The sequence below is a fragment of the Vicia villosa genome, linkage group LG6, assembly GCF_029867415.1.
Source record: "Vicia villosa cultivar HV-30 ecotype Madison, WI linkage group LG6, Vvil1.0, whole genome shotgun sequence".
Classification (NCBI taxonomy): domain Eukaryota; kingdom Viridiplantae; phylum Streptophyta; class Magnoliopsida; order Fabales; family Fabaceae; genus Vicia; species Vicia villosa.
Genome location: NC_081185.1, coordinates 138,293,089 through 138,313,490, shown reverse-complemented (window position 1 = coordinate 138,313,490; position 20,402 = coordinate 138,293,089). Strand labels below are relative to the sequence as shown.

The following is a 20,402-nucleotide window of genomic DNA, read 5'->3' as shown; positions in this document are numbered from 1 at the left end:
GCGCGAAATGCATGAATGGAACAAAGTTAGATTAAAAATGGGTTTTCTGAAATAGTTGAAAATGAGTTCCGTAAAAGAGTTGAATAGAAAATAGAGAAAGTATTTTATTATATTAATAAATTTAAAGAATTATGTTTAAAGTATAATGTTTCACCTAATAAAGAGTTTTTTATAATGTTTAAACTATTTTATTCACCTAATAAATTTAGATCCATTAATATTCATTCATTAATTTATTAATAATATTTAAATTATTTATTAAAATGCTATATAGATTATATATTTTGAATTATAAATTTAAACAATTTTTTTTCATATAAATTTACACCCATTTTTTGTTTAAAGGGAGTAATTGAACTTTGATTATAATAATATTTTTAATTTAAACCCGTTTTTAGAAAATAAGGTGTAAATTATCACCTGATAATATTTAAAATGATATATTATTTACAAAATTGCCACCGCATTTTTAATTTACACCCGTTTTTCGTATATTGGGTGTAAATTTTAAAATTATATTGATCTTTTTGTACTAGTGGAGAGGTTTTAATTAAAAATATGTTTGGTTCAAGAGGAGAGTGGAGAGAGTTTTAATAATAAATAACATTTTTACCCTTATGATTTTATATAAGTGATATAATATTCAAATATGAAAAATTCATAAATATTTTTTTGGTAATAATTTTTTTAATATTGAAGGACTAAAATGTTATAATTTACCATAACGTTAATAAACTGAGTACACTTGATTCAGATTATACCTCTCTGACACAAATGAAACTATATGCTAATAATAATTTTTAAATAGTGATGAATCATCTAACTAAACAAATGCATAAAATAAGTTATTATTAAAACTAATAATTTAGAATTTTTGACCGTTAATGAATCGTGACCGTTAAATATTTATTAAATGCGTTAAGATCTAAAAAAAATTAAAAATTAAAATTGAAACCTAGAAAAATACATTGAGCATAGTGACCATTTGAATTTGCATTGAAATGCAAGCTGACTATTTATAAATAGGGTCATGCTAACATGTGCCATAAGGGCACATGTTAAGAGCTAAATGTAGAATTTTTTTTAATAAAATTGTGCATTGTTTTTATAAAAAGTTTATAATTAATGTGTTTATTACGTTTTTCAATACAAATTTGCACATGTTAGTTTTATCCTTATAAATATGCTAATTTGCATTTATTATTGTTTCAATAATATTAATAATTCTAATAAAGCTCTAATGATATACATTTTTTCCATTTTAAAATAAATAATCTTTAATATTTCTATACGTATTAAAAAATAGAGTATGTAATATTACCAATTAACTTTTTTAAAGTTTTAAGATAGAAGTAAAAATTTATATTTAAAATAATCAAATTTTAAATTATACTTTTAGTAGAAAATTTTTAGGTATATCTACAAAAGAACAAAATAAATTAATCAAAGACTTTTTTTATAAGATTATTTTTTATAAGATTAAATACATATTTAAAAATTAAAAATCACATTAATACTTAATTTCGTAAAAATGATTAAATTTTTCTATCAAAGTTACTACTGTTTTGTATTACAATTTTTATTGTTTTAATAAATAGTTTACATTAATATTTGTTATGGAAAATTGAAAAAGAAAAAAAAGTAAAGAGAGTACGATAATTCTTCTTATAGAAAATTGAATATAAAAACAAAATAATTAATGTCATTAATGATTCATATAAAAAATTGAAGAAAAAAAAAAGAAGTTTAAGAGTGTACATTAATCTTCATTTAGAAAAATTAAAAAAAAAAAAATAATAATAATAATAATAATAATAACAAAACTTGAACTGTTTATCTTTAAATATTTGTGCCATTTAACTTTCCTTATTCATTACATTGATTTATACCGTTTTTCTTTTCCCAACAAACCACTTATTAAAGAAATATTATTTCCTGATTTTCATTGATGTGATATCACAAATATATACAATTGTTACCAAATCCATTTTCGGAAGGAATTGATGTCTCATGAATATAATTACATACAGAAATAATGACAGATCATTTTCTATTAATATGAGGCATCAGTAGAAATAGTAACAAATCATTTTCTATTAATGGAGATATTCTATTACTCCCCCGCAGTCAAAGCGGGAGGTTGACTAATGCTGAGACTGTCCCTGAAGTCCTGAAAGAGTATTAATGGAAGACCTTTGGTAAAGATGTCTGCAATTTGATACCGTGAAGGGACGTGGAGAACCCGAACATGGCTGCGAGCTACTTTCTCGCGAACGAAATAGATATCCATCTCAATGTGTTTTGTTCGTTGATGTTGAAATGGGTTACCGGAGAGATTTATTCACTTACGTTGTCACATTAAACTAAGGTGGCCTTATGAATAGGACAATGTAACTCGAGAAGGAGATTGTGTAGCCAACAAGATTCAGAAACTACGTTAGCAACACCACGGTATTCAGCTTCAGCACTTGATCGTGACAAAGTGGGTTGACGTTTTGATGACCAAGAAAGAAAATTATCACCTAGAAACACACAGTAACCAGAAGTAGAGCGCCTGGTATCAAGACACCCTCCCCAATCGGCATATGTATATGATATTATGGAGGTAGTAGATGAAGGATAGAGATTCAAACAATAATTTTGTGTGCCCTGAATGTAGCGTAAGATGCATCGCAGGGCATGCATGTGAGAATCCATTGAATCATGCATAAAGAGACATATTTGTTGAAGTGCATAGGAGATATCGGGCCGAGTGAAGGTGGGATACTGAAGATCACCTGCAAAACTGTGATAAAGTGATGGATCCTCATATGGAGTGCTATGTGTGGCACTCATCTTAGGCTTTGTGTCAACTGGGGTTGGACAAGACTTGCAAGTTGACATGCCGGAGCATACTAGGATGTCTTCGGCATACTTTATCTGGGAGAGAAAAATACCTTTTTGATGGCGTGTGACTGTCTTGTAGATGAAAAGAGAGTGATCACACTTACTTTGAGAGAAGCCAATAGAAGAAACATAATCTGCAAATCGCTTATACCAAGCTCGAGGAGCTTGTTTAAGCCCATATAGTGATTTGCGTAGAAGAAAAACATGATGAGGATTAACTGAGTCCTTAAATCCCAACGGTTGATGCATATAGACCGTTTCTTTTAGTTCTCCATGGAGAACATTATTCTTGACATCCAATTGATGAATTTGCCAAGATTTTGAAATAGAAATACTAAGGACAGTACGAATAGTAGCTGGTTTGACCACTGGACTAAAAGTTTCTCCACAATCGACGCCAACCTATTGACCTGCACCATCACCTACAAGTCGGACTTTATGCCTCTCAAAAGAACCGTCAGAGTTTTCTTTATGTCTAAAAATCTACATAGATCGAATAATGTTAACATCGGTGGGTCGTGGCACTAAATCCCACGTCTTATTTTTAATTAGAGCGTTATATTCATCATCCATGGCCATTTTCCAATTTAAGTCTTTAAGTGCAGACACTGGGTTTTTAGGTATAGGAGATTTTGTAACATGGGTGTGGAGGCCATAATATTTTTGGTTTGGCTTAAAAATTCCATGTTGACTTCTAGTGACAAGTTTTGTATCTGTTTGTATGATGGGTTGGAAAATTGAAGGAAAGGACTTTTGACTTATGGATTCAGTATATGTTGTTGTGAGGTGTGGGGAGAGAGAGTTTGTATTTGATAATGTGGTGGGCTGTTGTGAAGAAGGAATAAGGGTGTGAGACCGAGTGGGTGAGGTTATGGTTGTGGGTGGGTTCGTATGGAATGAGGTGGGCCGGTTTGAGGGAATAAATAATGGGTTGTTGTGTGGGTTATTTTGTGTTTGGGTAATTATGTGGTTTATGTAGTATGGTGATAACTCATTTTCAAGGAAGTTATATGTTGTAGGTTGGGGGTGTGCAACTTTGCATATGGAAATTGAGTTTCGTCAAATAGGACATGGCGACAAATAATAATTTTATTGGATGTTAAATCTAAACATTTATATCCTCGATGATTTTTCGGATACCCAAGAAAGACACACGGAGTGGATCGAGGTTGGAGCTTATGTATCATAGTGGAAGAAAATAGAGGATAACATAAACAACCAAACACCCGTAAATGTGAGTAAGAGGGTTCTTTGTGATATAACATTTTAAGTGGTGACTCAAAATTTATGGTTTTGTTTGGCAAAATGTTTAAGAGATATGTTGCCATTTCAAGAGCATGATGCCAAAAGGTAGGTGGTAAAGACGCGTGAATTAATAAAGTTCGAATAATATTATTAATGGAGCGTATTTTTCGTTCAGATTTGCCATTTTGAGATGATGTATAAGGGCAAGACAAACGAAATGACATTCCATTAATATCACACATGTTTCAAAAATTAGTATTGACGTATTCACCACCATTGTCACATTGAATTGTTTTAATTTCTCGTTGAAATTGGGTGTTGATGTAAGCCTTTAGTTTTTGAAAATTGGAATATACTTGAGATTTACTTGACATTGGAAAAGTCCACAAAAAATTTGAGTAATTATCCAAGAAAAGAACACAATATTTGTGTCCTAAAGAGCTTACAACGGGAGACGTCCATACATCGCTATGTAAAATATCAAACGGCAAAAAACTAGTATTATTTGAATTCATGAAAGGCAGCTTGATATGTTTACCAAGAGGACAAGAACGACATAAACGAGAATGTAATTGTCTATATTTATTACATGCAATAAATTTATTTTGTCTAAGAGAATTTAAAATATGTTCTCCCGGATGACCCAAGCGATCATGCCACAGAGAAGACGATAAGGCTGCAAGAGACAGATTAGGTTTGGATTTATTTTTGGAGTTGATGTTGGTTGTGATGGGGTATAGATCACCTTGACTCTCACATCTCATTAGAGCCATCCCCGTCTGAAAATCCTTCACAGAAAAACCAAACGGGTCAAATTCAATTGAAACCTTATTATCTGTGGTAAATTTACGAACTGACACTAAGTTTTTAATTAACTGTGCAACATGTAGTATGTTGTTTAGGACAAAAGAGGGTGTGGAGGTTTTATGTGTGCACTACCAAGGCCATAAATTGGAATAGAGTGGCCACTTCCAACAATTATATTATTATTTTTGCTCAATTTAAAATAAGACGAAAGTTTACCTTGCGATGATGTCATATGAGAAGTGGCTCTGGTGTCCATATGCCAAGATTGATCAGGCTGAGCAAGATTGAGGGTGTGTAAAGCAGTTTCAATATTAGTTGGGTTGGGTGCATTAACATTGTAAGCAGCCTGTTGTGGTCTTGGCCCAAGGACTCCTCCTTGTTGAGTCTGTGCAGCATTAGTAGGATTACTCCAATTCTAAGATGGATAAGGGCAAGGTGGTATATTCCATGGATCCCATTGTTGCCATGGCATACATTGTTGCCACTGTTGTGGACCCTGACCACGACCCCCGCCGTTTTTATGATTGGGACCGGTTCGACCGCCCCTCCCGTAGTTTTGGCCACCGTTGTTGCAGTTGTTCTTATTGCCTCGGTTGCCGCGAGAGGTGTTGGTTGGTGGGTTACGTTTTTAATAAGTGTAACCAGGAGAGGAATGGCGAGGAACGTCATCATTTGACAGTGTAGTTTTGGCCATGAGTGCGGCTGGAGTGGAGGAAGAACCAGAGTCGCGAGCGGCTCACTGAAGCATCGTAGATTCTTCAAGTTCAAGTCTTGATTTTGCGGTTGCAAAGGTTGGAAGAGGATCGTGTTGTTGGATGTATGTTACGAACCCGGCATAAGCCTCGGTGAGACCAGAGATCATTTTTAATACCAAACGAGTATTTGTGACTGGAGAATCAACGTTGGCGAGTTGATCGGAGAGGAGCTTGAGATGGTTGCAATAGGCTTTGGTGGAGGGAAAATCTGCCAGATTGGTATTGCTAAACTGGTTTTCAAGTTGAACGGCCCGTGAGTGCTTGTTATCATTGAACATAGCAGCGATACGATTCCAACATAGTTCTGTGGTGTCATTAACCACAAGAACAGAATGGAGTATGTCTTGTGTGACAGTTGCATACATCCATTGCAACACAACGACATCTAAACGATTCCAAAGGTCAGGATCGTTGGCTTTAACGGTGGCTGCCTCAGCATGAGCTTGCTCGTCAATATGTGGTATGATGTGATCAAGCACGTTATGAACACGCGCTTGCACGGTAAATAGAGTGGACCAAGAGAGATAGAGATCAGATTCATTATCCAACGTCACAGGTATTATGTTTTTGACGTTGGTAATGGCTGTCGCACGCTCGCGAAAAATGAACAGAGTCGCCACTAATATATTTATCCCAAAAGGGAAAGGAATATCGGAAAACCTGGCAAAGAATAAGAATAGGGTCTCACGACCAGAGAATCTAGGTACGGGAGTCGGTTACGCAAGGGGAAGGTACTAGCACCCTCACGCCCATCGTACTCGATGGTATCCACCTATGTTTGTTTCTATCTAAAGGGTGTGTACTATGTCTATGTCTATATGTGAATGAATGCAGAATATAGGGAAAAGAAAGAATTGTACTCGCACGGGCCCTACCCCGTTGCCTACGTATCCTTTTCAGGAATCAGAGTTACCGTAGCTCGGCTCAAGATTTTCTGTTTGTTTTTGTGTTTTTTAGTTGGGCGGAGTTAACGTTCGCGCTCTTGCATAAGGGACGACCTACGATGCGATCAAGCGGAAATAACAATGCCCTTAGGTGCCAATGAGGCAAAAGAAAAATAAATGATTGGTTTGTGTCTTTTAGGGTAGATAAGTGATGAACAGTTCCCAATACCGGGCCACTCACCACTTTCTCTACTTTGTTTTAATTCGAACCATTGTTTGGTGTTTTAAGTGTTTTTGGTTGTGTATTTTTTAAGGGGAATTTGTTTGCAAGTTGAATCACATAAAAGGTGTATAATGATCGAGAAACAGATTAGGGAATGAATCCCACTCATCTCCCTCCTATTATATAGTGATCGAGAAACATATTAGGGAATGAATCCCACTCGTTTCTCTCCCACTAAGTGATTAAGAAACAGATTAGGGAATAAATCCCACTCGTTTCTCTCTCACTATTAGTAACGTGTGATTCGCGTCTTCTGTTTATCAAGTATTTTAAAAGTTGAAAGGCAAAAGAAATGAAAGAAACTGCCTAAAGTTAACATGGAATCGATTCTAAAAGGAGCATTAAAATGGTATTAACAAAGTAGGCCAAAAACATGGCCAAAAACAAGTAGCAAAATCACACAACAATTATACAAAAATAACATGAAAATGGTGCAAAACAATTCAAGCATTAGTGCAAAATTAAACTAAAAATACTACTATTTTTATGTATTTTTTATGAAGGAGAATTCAATCAATTAAATGTCAAAGCTAACCTAAAAAATCTACTATTTTTATGTTGATTTTTATGAAAGAGAAATGAACTCTAAATCAAGCAAAAAAGAGACTAAAACAATAAGTCTAAAACTAATATTTTTTATGAACATTTTTTATGTCAAAATTAGTATCAAAGCCTAAAAAAGATAGTAGAAAAATTAGTATTTTATCACCTAAAAGAAAATAGGAAAAAGTCTAACAAAACCTAAATTCTAGTAATTAAAAAAATAGAAACAGGGGGGTGTGAATTGAATTTAGTGGTGTGAAAAGCAACAAAGGCGCTAGGCCCATTGAGGCAGGCCCAGGATACTATTATTTTCTTGTAGTTTCCTATGGCAAAAAAGGGGATGATGGGCCTAAAAGGGGTGTTACGCTAGCAATTTGGCCCAAGGGATTTTTATTGTGTGATTTCCTGCAACTAAAAATGGTGCGTGGGCCTAAAGGTTTCAATAGCAATTCGGCCCAGGGGATTTTTATTTCAGATTCAGCCAGAAAAAAAAAAAGATGGTGCATGGGCTAGCGTCGGGTGAGCCTAGCAAATCGTTGAAGGCCCATTGTTGTTTTCATATTTGTTTTGTTCAGTAAAACATAAGTAAATGAAAAATAAAATTAAAAAATAGAAAAAGGGAAATTGAAATAGGATTAGGGTTACTTGAGAGTGGTGATCCAACTTCCTTCGTCTCAGACCTTCTCATTCTCGCGAACGGCGGTGGCGCTTTCTTTCGTCTCCGATCAAAATCTTGCCATAGCGCCGCCGTTAATAATCACCTTTCTCCATAGCACGGAGTGAAGATTGTTAAAGACAACCAAAGGAGAGTTCTTCGACTTCTTCTTGATTCTTCCTTGGCTTTGTTGCTTGTGAGTCGTTACGGTGTTGAAGTTGCAGAGCTGTTGAAGATGAATAATCACGAAGCCGATATAGGGATCGATCGAAAGCGACTCTTCTGGAGATTGAATTCATGAAACTTGAATTCGGTTCAAGTGTTAGATTTAGGTATGATAATCCTGGACATCTTCAAGAATCGTGTTCGTTCACTTTCCGAACAAAGTATTTCGACCCTATTCTTGTATGGGTTCACGAAATCTTTGCGGGGATAATTCTCGAAGAACAATCTGTTTATGACAATAGAGAACAGATCAGAATATAGAGGAAGTATATTTTTCGTATCCGAAACCGAGGCCAAGTGACTCCTTATATAGGAGATCAACAATAGAAACCGAAATGACACACTTGTTCGGTAAAAACAGTTATGTCTGTTGGGAAACGACACACCTGTTCGGTAAAACGGTTATGTCGGTTGGGAAAGGGTGCAACTATTCAAACGATTTTTTCGAACGGGGCGCTGCCCCGCACCCTACCCGCTGACCAGGTCAACGGGACCCCAGCCAGGGGCGCTGCCCCGCACCCCGACAGGGGCTCCTCCCCTTGGACCCCGACGGGGCGCTGCCCCGCACCCCGCCAGGGGCTCCGCCCCTTGGAACCTCGTTTCTATTATTCGTATTCAATTGCACGTTTGACTCTACGAGCGTGCACTCCGCACTACCCTAACTCGTTTCAAGCTTAACGCATAATTGCATCGGCCTACAGTAAATCACATTACTACCAAAATACATTGATGATACTAAAATCACCAACATCAAGTTCGTTACAGGTATCAATCCCTTGTTCGAACTCCCTTCCAATTTTTGTTACGCTCTTCTATTCTTCTCCCTTCACTTTCTTGTGTGGTGAACGCGGATCATGGAGAGGGTGAATTGTGGTGACGATTGAAGATGAAGGTTATGCTGAATGAAGATTTTTGTAGACTCTGGAGATTCAAGGCTGACGCAGAGATGAAGATGGAGTTGCGATGATGATCGAATCCATGGCTACAGAAGATTCTGGTGGTTTGAGGTGTGAAGAAGATCGAGAAATTATTCTGAGAAGTGAAGAATGGAGAGAGTATTGGAGATGGTGGTGGAAACTGAATGATGGTTATGAAGGTGTGTGTGAAGAGAGGTGAATTCAAGGCTGAAGAACTGTTGAGTGAGAGGTGAAGATACGTGAAGACAGAAATGGTGGATAGAAAGTAGTCAATGGTGTGTGAAGATGAGGCTTGAAGATTGGGTGGAGATGAATGGTGGAAGCTCAGAGAAAAATCGTGGAAACGAAAATGATGGAAGGTGAAGAAGAACGGAAGATGAAGAAAGGTCTGAAATGGTGGAGAGGTGTTTGACTTTATAGGTGAGGAAAGGATTGAGATTCAGTTGGGGAATTGGATGGTGAGGTGTGAGGTTAGTTCTAATTTGTTATTCTGTTATACAGGTTGTAGAAGTTAGTTAGGTTTTTGTAACTGAATTTGGTTAATTATGTTATGTTGGTTAGGAAGAGCTGGCAGTAGTTATGTTGGTTAGAGATTGAAATTCTGTTAGGAATGAAGTTAAGTAGTTGGGATTGGTTAGACAGTTAGGGATGCTTTAGGATAACAAAAATTGGAACTGAACTGAATATGGTATGCGGTGTTAACCGTTGCGGTCTTTCTGATTTTTTGTTGTTGCTGCTTTCTTCTCAATTTTTTGGTGTAATGTTGTTTGTGAACTTGTTAGGTTGAAATTGTGTGGCTGTTTATAAGATGCTGTTGGTTCTGTAGGTTTTATTTTGGTTTATGCAGGGTGGTTTCATTCTGGTTCAGCTATGACATATTGTTCTTTTCTGTTTTTTTTTCAGTGTTTGCTTTGAATGGCTGCCGCGGGATCTTTCCAAATTGTAGTGTACAGGGCTATTATTACATGTAGTTAAATGAGGTAGTTTCGGGTCTGTTCCATGGTTAGTGAACTGTTTTGGCTTAATGATTTGCAGGTAGTGTTGGCTGCACCTTGAAACAAAATATGATGCATTTGAAGTGTATGTTGAATGTATTTATATTGTATTGATGCGGCATTTTTCATGGTGGCAGGTATGATTTGAGTGTCAAGTTATGGATTTCCCGGACATGTATGTATCTATGGGCATGGAAAGAGCAAAACGATCACGAAGAGGGGTGGAAACGAAGTCTCATAGCATTAAGTTCAACGTTGTAAAGCAAAAAGATTAGGCTTAGACATTAGGATTTGTAACATGTGTTTTTTGTATGATTTTCTTTGAATGAGACTTGTTTGAATGGTTCATGGAAGCTTATTGAGATAACTTTGAAAGTTACTGATAATGTGTAATTGTATGGTGTAATGGTTTAGAATTTGGACTTCTCAATTTACTTTATAATGGACATTTGAATGAGAATGTGGACCTTTGGATGAATTCGAGATTTGATGACGGATTTTGAAATGAATGGATATTTGAATTTATGCTTGCAACTTTTAATAGAATTTTCTTATGAGTGAATTGTGAATGATACTCGAGCGGATATTGAATGATGACTTGAGTCTTGTATGAACACTCACCTTCAACTCATAATTACACACCGCTTTGCCATTAGTCTTCCAACATGTTCCATATGCACTTAAACTTGAAACACGAGCCAATTAATGAATACTTTATGCATACCATGAAAGAACTTGAACATAGCCAATCTTAAATCAACTTGTTGAACCATAAATATCCCAATTTATTAAGTGGAGTATTTTGAGTTGACAAAGTCGAATCCTCAATACAACTCAAGAATGTATCATGTCTTGATTGAAATGTCTCCTTTAACAAACGACTTTAATATGACACCTTGAGGAATCTTCTGATGAAGATAAGAATTGAAGCATAGGAGAATATTTTAACATGAAATTCAATTGTCCTTTGTTGATGGACTTTAACAAACTCGAACACCGCGAATAAGAAACCCTAACTCAACGATCCTTAGTCAAACTTTTGATGGATGCACACCTTGTTACTTGGTGAAGAAGAAATCTATGAATCAACCCTAGTACGTATTTCAATACATACAGGGAAACCAGTTGAGATAAGCTTATCTGAAGTAGAAACCTCAAAGCTATAGATAAACCCTAAACTTTCAAACCTTAATCCCAAAGCCAAGTTTTTGATTAATGAATGCATGAGTTATGTTAATGACCTAATGGGAGGTATGTACATGAGACTATGAAATGCATAAGCCTAAGCCAGATAAAATTGAAAGGGTGGGAAAATTTTGGGGTATGACAACTGCCCCTATTTAATCGTCTTAAACCTGAAGGTGAGATTGGCGTTAGCCTTTCGAACATTCGAGGTGGAAGAAGATTAAATATCAAGACCAGAAATTTGTCCTGAAAAGGAAGTGTAAGTGTCATCCTTATTTTTTGTTTTTGATATCTGATGGGGAAAGATAAATTTTTGTTTTTCTGGTGGAAGGATTTATGGTAAGTGATTGGTTGAATGGGGATAGCTCGTAACGTGGTAACAATGTCAATACAAGGTTCTCAATGGAAATGATTGTTGTATGATATTGTGATTGGAAAGTATGGGTTTGATGGAAAGATAGGATCCACTGACCCAAAAATTTGAAAACAAGGATAAATGACTCGAAACCAGGGTGAGATCAACAGATCCACGACTCAAAACCAGGGTGAATGACTCGAATCCAGGGGTAAGATCAACAGACCTACGACCCATAAAAAGAGAATAATGACTTGCTGGGGATTGGAAATTTGTTTTATGGTAATGTTTATGGTAAAAAATTATGGATGAATGGTGGTTGTTAGGCGAGAACTGACTTCACCGTAGGATATAAGACGAGGACTGAAAATGATGGAAATGATTTGCCAGGGCGAGAACTGGACTTTGAAAAAGGTTTGCCAAGGCGAGATTTGGACTTTGAAAAGGTTGCCAGGACGAGAACTGGACTTTTAAAAAAAAAATCCAGGGCGGGAACTAGACTTTGAAAAAAGGTTTGCCAGGGCGAGAACTGGACTTTGACTTGGTTGCCAGGACGAGAACTGGGTTTTGAAGATGATTACCAGGACGGGAACTGGATTTGGGAAATGATTACCAGGACGAAAACTGGATTTGGAAAATGATTACCAGGATGGGAACTGTGTTTTGGGAAATGACTACCAGGACGGGAACTGGATTTGGAAAAATGATTACCAGGACGGGAACTGGGTTTTGAAGATGATTACCAGGACGGGAACTGGATTTGGGAAATGATTACTAGGACGGGAACTGGATTTGGAAAAATGATTACCAGGACGGGTAGGGGTGTTCGCGGTGCGGTTTGGGCGGTTTTGACGAAAAAATATCCGAACCGTAAGAGAAAAAATCGTGCGGTTTGGTTTGGTTCGGTTGGATTTTAAAAAAAATCTGAACCAAAGCAAACCAAGCAAATGCGGTTTGGTTCAGTTCGGTTGATTCGGTTTTTTTACAAATATTTTATTGAGCCATACATACATGATGACAACATACCTTTGTATTTAGACATTCATACACTATTAAATAACAACAAAACTCGTCATATTTTAACAACTTTCCATTTAATATGTAAAAATTAAATTAGACAAAAGTGGAATAATAAACATAAAATAATAACATAAAACAATATAATAATTATTATAATGAAACCAAAAAAATAGAAGAGACTAGCGATTAATGAAGGTGAAAAAGAAAAAACAAAAGAGTTGAGAGATTAGAGAAGAAGATGTGCGATAAAAACGAAACTAAAATAGAGAACATTTGCATTAAAATGAGAATATGAAAAAGAAATAATATAAGAGAGTAGAGATTATAGAAGAAAAAGGAAGATGTATGTCGCAAAGAAGGCGCGATAATGCTATTAGAGATCTTAGAAGATCGGGACCGAAATCATATGTGTAAGGATGAGAAAATTGTTCGTAATCATAAGGCTAAGCTATAATAGGTTTAATTTTGGGTTGAATGTGGGTTAAGTAAAAGTTATATTGTAACATAATGCGGTTTGATTCGGTTTGGTTCGGTTTACAAAATACAAAACGTAAACCGAGCTGTCATACCCCAAAATTTGCCCATACATTTTCTCCTATTCAAATTCAAATCAAAACACAAAGCTTCAAGACACACTCTCCTAAGCAAAGATCAGAGAATTAGGGTTTGGCTTATTAAAAGGAAAAAACAGTGAATCAATGGCACCAAGACATCTCATATGGCTCAATATATCCCACATTACTTCCATGACAAGTATCAAGGCCTATCTCAAAGTTCTGGTCACTCAAAAGCTCAGAAGGTCAACAGTCGACTAGATCGACCTAAAAGTCAACTGTGGTCAAAATACAGTCAAAACTCCCGATTTTTTGTCAACATCCTTCCATTGAGGTATCATTCACCATTTGATCAAGAATTGATCATGGTTCATAAAGGAAAGATCAAAAATCAACAATTCATAAAGTTTCTAAATTAGGGTTTTGTATAGGAAAAGTCAACTGAACTTTGACCAGCCATAACTCTCACATGGAACATCCAAAATTTTCCATCCAAAGCTCACTTTGAAGGAAATTTGGTTCTCTACAAAATAGTGTCTCACATGCCAAGTCTAAAATTGCTTCATTTGAGAGATATGGACCAAAACATTATAGGTCCTTTTCAAAAGTCAACAAAAAGACACTTTTTTCAAAAGGACATAAAATGAGCATGGGAAATCATTTTGATACGAGACCAAAGACACTGGTTAGAGGGCTCTCTAAGGTTTCTAAAAAGTCTTAAAACACTTCCATACCTCAAAAAATTGAGAGAGATAGGCCTTGTCAAAATCGGACTATTTTGGAGGGAGAAATGTGAAAGAGTTTTGAACTTCTTGCTAATAGGCCTATATTTTCAAGATCCAAACATGTTCCTTATGATATTGAGGGCCCATAAACCATTTGCCACGAATTTATTTGGTTTTTATTAATTTTATAAGAATTTTTATTCATTTAAAATTCATTAAAATTAAGGAAAATCAAAAGATTTATAAGAAAATTTGTTTGGCATCAACTCCAATCTACATTTACTCCAAAAGTCAATCAAATTTCGTGCATTTGCTATTTGGAACAATTAAATCAAATTTTGTCCATAATTAGAAAGATTTTTCAATCAAATTTTCTCTAATGGCAATCAAAGATTTAAGAGAGATTTAATCAGTTTCTATTGACCTAAAGCTTCCTCTATAAATACTGAACAAACTCAGGCCACAAGGGTTACAAAAATTCTGCAGACAAGAACACCAAACCCGAGCTCCAAGATTCATCAAAAACTCAAACTTCAAATTTGAGATACAAGTCAATTCAAAGAGATCCAATCGTTCAAGGACCCTCCCAGAGCTTCCCTGAATCGGTTCCAGTCCTCACACGCAAGAAACGCATACAGAATCACGCACAATTCATCGCGGTTTGCACCTTTCTAAACTTACTCGATTACCTCATAATATGCATCATAAACGAATTTTGTTTGCATATTTGTGACTATTGTGATGTATTCATTGTTTCTGGATCCTTAATTTGAGTTCTGGGTACTATAATTGTGTTTAGCCATGAACGAATATCTAGGGTTTCGTTTAGGGTTTTCTTGCACAGGTCAAATTGAACCAAACTAAGGCCATAGGTAAGTTCGTGAGGTCCAGACGAATGTATTGGTGGCCTTGCGAAAAATTTTTGTATCGGTTTGCTTGTATTCGTAAGTGTAGGTTTCTAGCCACGGCTTGTGTCCGTTGGTAAAGGTAGTTACAGGGCAAACACGACGGAAGGAAGGTTGAAGATGACAACGTGGCCACCCCCCATTGGCCTATTCACGCGCGCTGGGATTTTTGAAACCCAATGATTCTGTGCGTTAAGACCTACAGCTTTCCATACACCCTCGGTATCAATGCCATCAGATTCTCATCCAAACTCAATCCAACGCCAGGCAGCCTGCAGGTGCACCATGCTCCACGCGCGTGAGCCACATATGATCACAGCTAAGTTTTTAATTTTTTTTTTTAATTTTAATTATACAGCCTTTTGTTTTTATTTTTTTCATATATATATATATACTTTGTTTTCTTTCAATAAAGTTTATTTTATATATAAAAGCTATAAAAAAATTATATAAAAATTTTATATAAAAATCTTTTATATGTTTATTTTATTATTTAATTTATTTATTTATTTATTTAAATTAATAAATTCATATATACTTGTTTAATAACTTTATTTATTCATCTTAATTTACCTTTAAATCTTTAAAAAGTCATAATTATTTTATTTAAATTCCAAAAATTTCATAAAAATTATTTTGATTCTCGGTTTAATTTTCTGATCCCGATTTAATTAATTAGGTCGCGGACCAATAATTAATTAAATCGTTTGTGTTTTCTTATTTAAATTCGTACCCTAATCAGGGTTTACGGAGAACATGCCCTACACTGAATATTTCTTTTACGCCTTTTCAGGGTTATCAACATGGTTCCTTCCGACAACACGCCTGATCAAGACTCAAAGCTAAGTACCCTATTTATTAAAATTAAAAGTCTATTTTGTTTCCTTTTAAAATCAGGGTTTGTCTTGCCTTCATACTTTTTGCCTTTGCCTTTTTCAAGGGTACCTTCGAGACTTCCCGCCAACCATATCAGATCAAATTCGAAGCTAAGTGCCTATTTGCTTTATTTATTTTAAATTTCTTTATTTCTTTATTTTTAGGGTTAATTCTGTTTGCCTCCGAACTGATAATGCACTCACCCTTCTGTTTATTCTTTCTTTTCCAATTTTCAGGGTTTGTCGATTGCCGAAGCCACGAGTATTGGTAACCCTAAACCTTCCCCATATTGCTATTGTTATTGCTTTATATTAAACTGCGTGGTTAGTAATTTAGGGAGTGTAACCTTGAATTGAATTAGCCTCACTAATTACAAGATAATTTAATCGAATTAATCATGTGATTGGTACACACACGCACACTTTTGGGTAAACCTCTCTGTTGCCTGTTGCCTGTTGCCTGTTGCCTTGTGTTTTTTTGCAGAATAGCCATGTCCCTCGAATACGAGGATACCTCAGCCATGTTGCCTCGATTAAAGATCATGGACCCTAATGATGCTGCCTTCAATACACTAAAAAATGATCTCGACCCTCGGAAGTTGCCTACGGAAAAGGCTGAGGTATCTTCTGGCTGCCTACGAAAAAGGCTATTCTAATCCTTCCCTTTAGATTACCTGCCTTCTCTATGGCATGGGTCAGTCTTAAGGTGAATGATAACTCGATGACCCTTCAACCTCCATATGAAAGGCTTCCTGCCCTCTATGGCATGGATAGACCATTTCACCCTGAAAGGCTAAAAGAATTCTTTTTTTAAATTATAAGGTAATTGCCCCTAATTGCCTTGCTCTGGCTAAAATGTCTTTTATCAACTTTTTCTTAAACAAACACTTTCAAGGCTACGCTCATTTACGAGCTAAAGTCCTTGTTTCTTCATCTTCTATACATTTCTAAACTTTTGGTTTCAAAACGAGCAAAGCAATTAAGAGCCCATGGAAAACCATGGATGCAAAGGGTGCCTTACACCTTCCCTTTGTATAATTACCCCCCGAACTCAAAATCTTTTTAAGGGTATTTTCCTGTTCTTTTAGCCTTTCCTAAAATTGGATAAAATAAAAGTCGGTGGCGACTCTTGCTTACCATACATTTCAAATAAAGTCAGTTCACCGTATTACACGAACCAAACCGTGCGGTTTTGTTAAAAGATGACCCAAAATCATCTGAACCAAATGCGGTTTTTTGCGGTTTCGGTTTGGTTTGGTTTGGTTTGCGGTTTTCTATTGGGTTGGTTTGGTTTTGAACACCCCTAAGGACGGGAACTGGGTTTTGGGAAATGACTACCAGGACGGGAACTAGATTTGGAAAAATGATTACCAGGACGGGAACTGGATTTTGAAGATGATTACCAGGACGGGAACTGGATTTGGGAAATGATTACCAGGACGGGTACTGGGTTTGGGAAATGATTACCAGGACGGGAACTGAGTTTGGAAGTTGGTTTTCGCCACAGGAGGGGATTGGCTCGTTGACAAAGTGTCGTCACCGTTGGATGGGGAAGAAGAAGAGGTGTTAGTCATGGTGAGATAAAAAAGCTAGAGTGGCTAAGAGGGATATATTTGGAAAGTGTAGTCTGATACCATAAAGAAATATCATTCCCTGATTTTCATTGATGTGATATCACAAATATATACAATTGTTACCAAATCCATTTTCGAAAGGAATTGATGTCTCATGAATATAATTACAAACAGAAATAATGACAGATCATTTTCTATTAATATGAGGCATCAGTAAAAATAATAACAAATCATTTTCTATTAATGGAGATATTATACTCCCTCTGGTCCCATTTATAAGAAAATATTCTCTTTTTAGATACATTGAATAAATGGTTAAATAAGTTTTTAGTCCCTATAAATATGGCAACTTTCAATTTTAGTCCCTCCAAAAAATTTCTTCAAACAATGGTCTTCGCAATATTTTCCGTCTCTATTTTTAGTCCCTCCCGTTAAATTTCACTAACGGAGGCTTACGTGGCACGCCACGTGTAACGCCACGACAATTAAAGTCAATATTAATTAAAAATAGATAGATTGCGGGGGTTTTTAACCCCCTTTAAATGACTTAAAAAACTACAAATTTTCATGAGCAATTAATCAAACTGTTGGTAGGAAAATCTTTGTTACTCTAATTCTTCACATTATCAAACCTACAGTGAATGTTTGAAATCATGATAAATAAGCTTTCACTCATGTGATATGGAGAGCCCTTGAAATCATTAGTCTTCTCTACATGATATAAAAATGCACACCAAGCAGGAAGCATCACTTCAAATTTTGTTATTTGTATTCACACGATGACTCTTGAATATCAATGGGCAAGTTTTTTCCATTTTCCCTGTGTGACTTTAGAGCTAACCAATGTATTGCATTTATTCAGAATCCAAAAAGTTAATATTTGTATAATATATAATAATAATTGATATTAAAATAGCATTATAAAATGGAATCTACAATATAAGAAAGTTAGATGTTCTGGAAAGGACCAGAATACCCCTTTGGTTATATGGCTTGCCACGTGGATGTGTTCTTTGCAATTCTTTGAATACCTACTATTTCTATTCTATGCTACAGCAAACGACTTCCACCATCTCATTTCTCTTTTCTATCTCTCTCTACATCTTTGTTATCTCTCTCTTCTCTTTCTTCATCTCTCTTTCTACAACAAACCCTAATTCCCTTAATCACAAAATTTGCCTCATTTTTCTCTCCTCATCCAGCCTATCGTTCTGCTTCTTCTTCAAATTGTTTTCGACAATTTTGATGTCATGGTTTCTACTTTCGGACAAAGCGGATTTCGAAGGTATTTGTTCTTCGTCGTCAACCTTTGTTATTACTCACAAATATTTGATTTAACATAACAGATCTTCTTCTTAGATTTGGTGATTTAGTGATTTAGATTTAGATTTAGTTTTTTTTGTTATTTCAGGTTTAATGGTGTTGGCTCAAGCAAAAAAAAGGGGGAGATTTGCGGCAGTTTGGTAAGAAAAGCTTCACTTTTTATATTTTAGATCTGAGTCTAATTGTTTTAAACTGTTTGGAGATTTTATCTCAAGGATGGTTAAGCATCTGGAAGAGTTTTGGTTTAAATTTCTCTTTTTTTTCTTGCGATGTTGTTTATATGTGTAGGTTTTTTCAAACTTTATTTATATGCGCAGATTTTAGGGTTTTTTACTGTGAAATTATACTTTAGGGTTTCTTCCTCTTCGTGTAAGTATTTTGTTGTTTAACGGTGTTTAATGGTGTATATGTATAATGGAATTTGTGGTATGTTCATGTTTGGAAATGATTTGTTTTAGTTTTGTGGCATATTCGAGTTTAAACAGGTAACCTGCAAAGTGTTTGATGAAAGTTCCAAACCAAATCACTTTCTTAGCTTTTCTATTTTAGATTCTCCAAATGAAGTTGTTTTCAATTCTACTCTGTTATTGTTTTGAACTTCACCAAAATTTTCTGGTTTTGCAGTGGCGAGTCCGGTTTAATCAACTACAAATTATTCATGAAGTTGATCTCCTAGGCTCTCTGCTAACTTCTTTTATATAACTTTGGTTCATAACCAAACCACTCTGCCTGACTATTCATCTTGGCATATTAATCACTTTGGATTTTGGTCGAACCATTCATAAACTGAGTCATTTTCCTGTTATAACCTTGTTCATTGTCTTCCCTATATCACGAGCAGTGAATTGGATTTTAAGTTGCAAAAAGCATTCAAGGAATACCTGATAACCAAGGGCATTGGAGGAAGTTTGACCAATTTCCTTCTCCACTACCTACACACAAGAGAGCAAAAGCAATACGTCAACTGGTTGAAAACAGGTGAAGCATTCCTGTCTAAAAACGAGTCATTGAATCAACTTTCATAGACGCGTTCCGCATAGTTATGCAGAGTTACTTATAGTTAGTATTACCACATTTCCCAAGTGTAGAAATGTGGATTAGGTGTTCCATTTTTATCAAATTTTGTATTCAATAATTTAAGATTAGAATTATGCTGAGGTTGTCAAACTTATAATATTACAGTCAATTTTATAAATATGAAAAGTTTGAAATATCAGCTATTTTTTTCAGAAATGAGTAGAACCTTACCTCAAGAAATGATTAGATGCACATTGTACCAATAGGACTCTTTGCATTTTATTTTTCTAAATTGATATTGGAACATCATAAGGCTTTGGAGCTTCAATGGGTGAATCAATGAGCAATAATAATAAGAAGTGGATGAATTGAATACCCAATTGAATTTTATCTTTTTCATTTTGCTTTGCTATGCATGTTAAATTGATTAAAATGGGGAAGCCCTTTTTGTTTTGTTTTGTAGACATTACCTCAAAAACATCCTAAACCTAAATTATCATTCATTCCATCTCATCATAGCTAGTATACTTAAAATATGTGACTTCTGAAAAAATATACTAGAGAGTTATTGAAGGTCAAAACCACCTGCTGTGCATCTCTTGTGCCATCAAAAAGTGAAAGTCAACATTGTTGACACTGATTAAAATGACCGAAAGATCAACAATGAAAAAGGT

The 20,402-nt window shown here is 35.5% G+C and overlaps 1 protein-coding gene across 1 annotated transcript in view; it reads left to right on the top strand.

The window, feature by feature from the left end:
- Positions 1 to 19,927, top strand: part of LOC131610204 (uncharacterized protein At2g39795, mitochondrial-like) — a 62,772-nt gene extending 42,845 nt beyond the window's left edge. The window contains exon 3 of the mRNA XM_058882095.1: positions 19,553 to 19,927. Coding sequence (XP_058738078.1) covers positions 19,553 to 19,736 — 184 coding nt within the window. The 3' untranslated portion in view covers positions 19,737 to 19,927. The remainder of the gene's footprint in view (positions 1 to 19,552) is intronic.
- Positions 19,928 to 20,402: the final 475 nt, after the last annotated feature.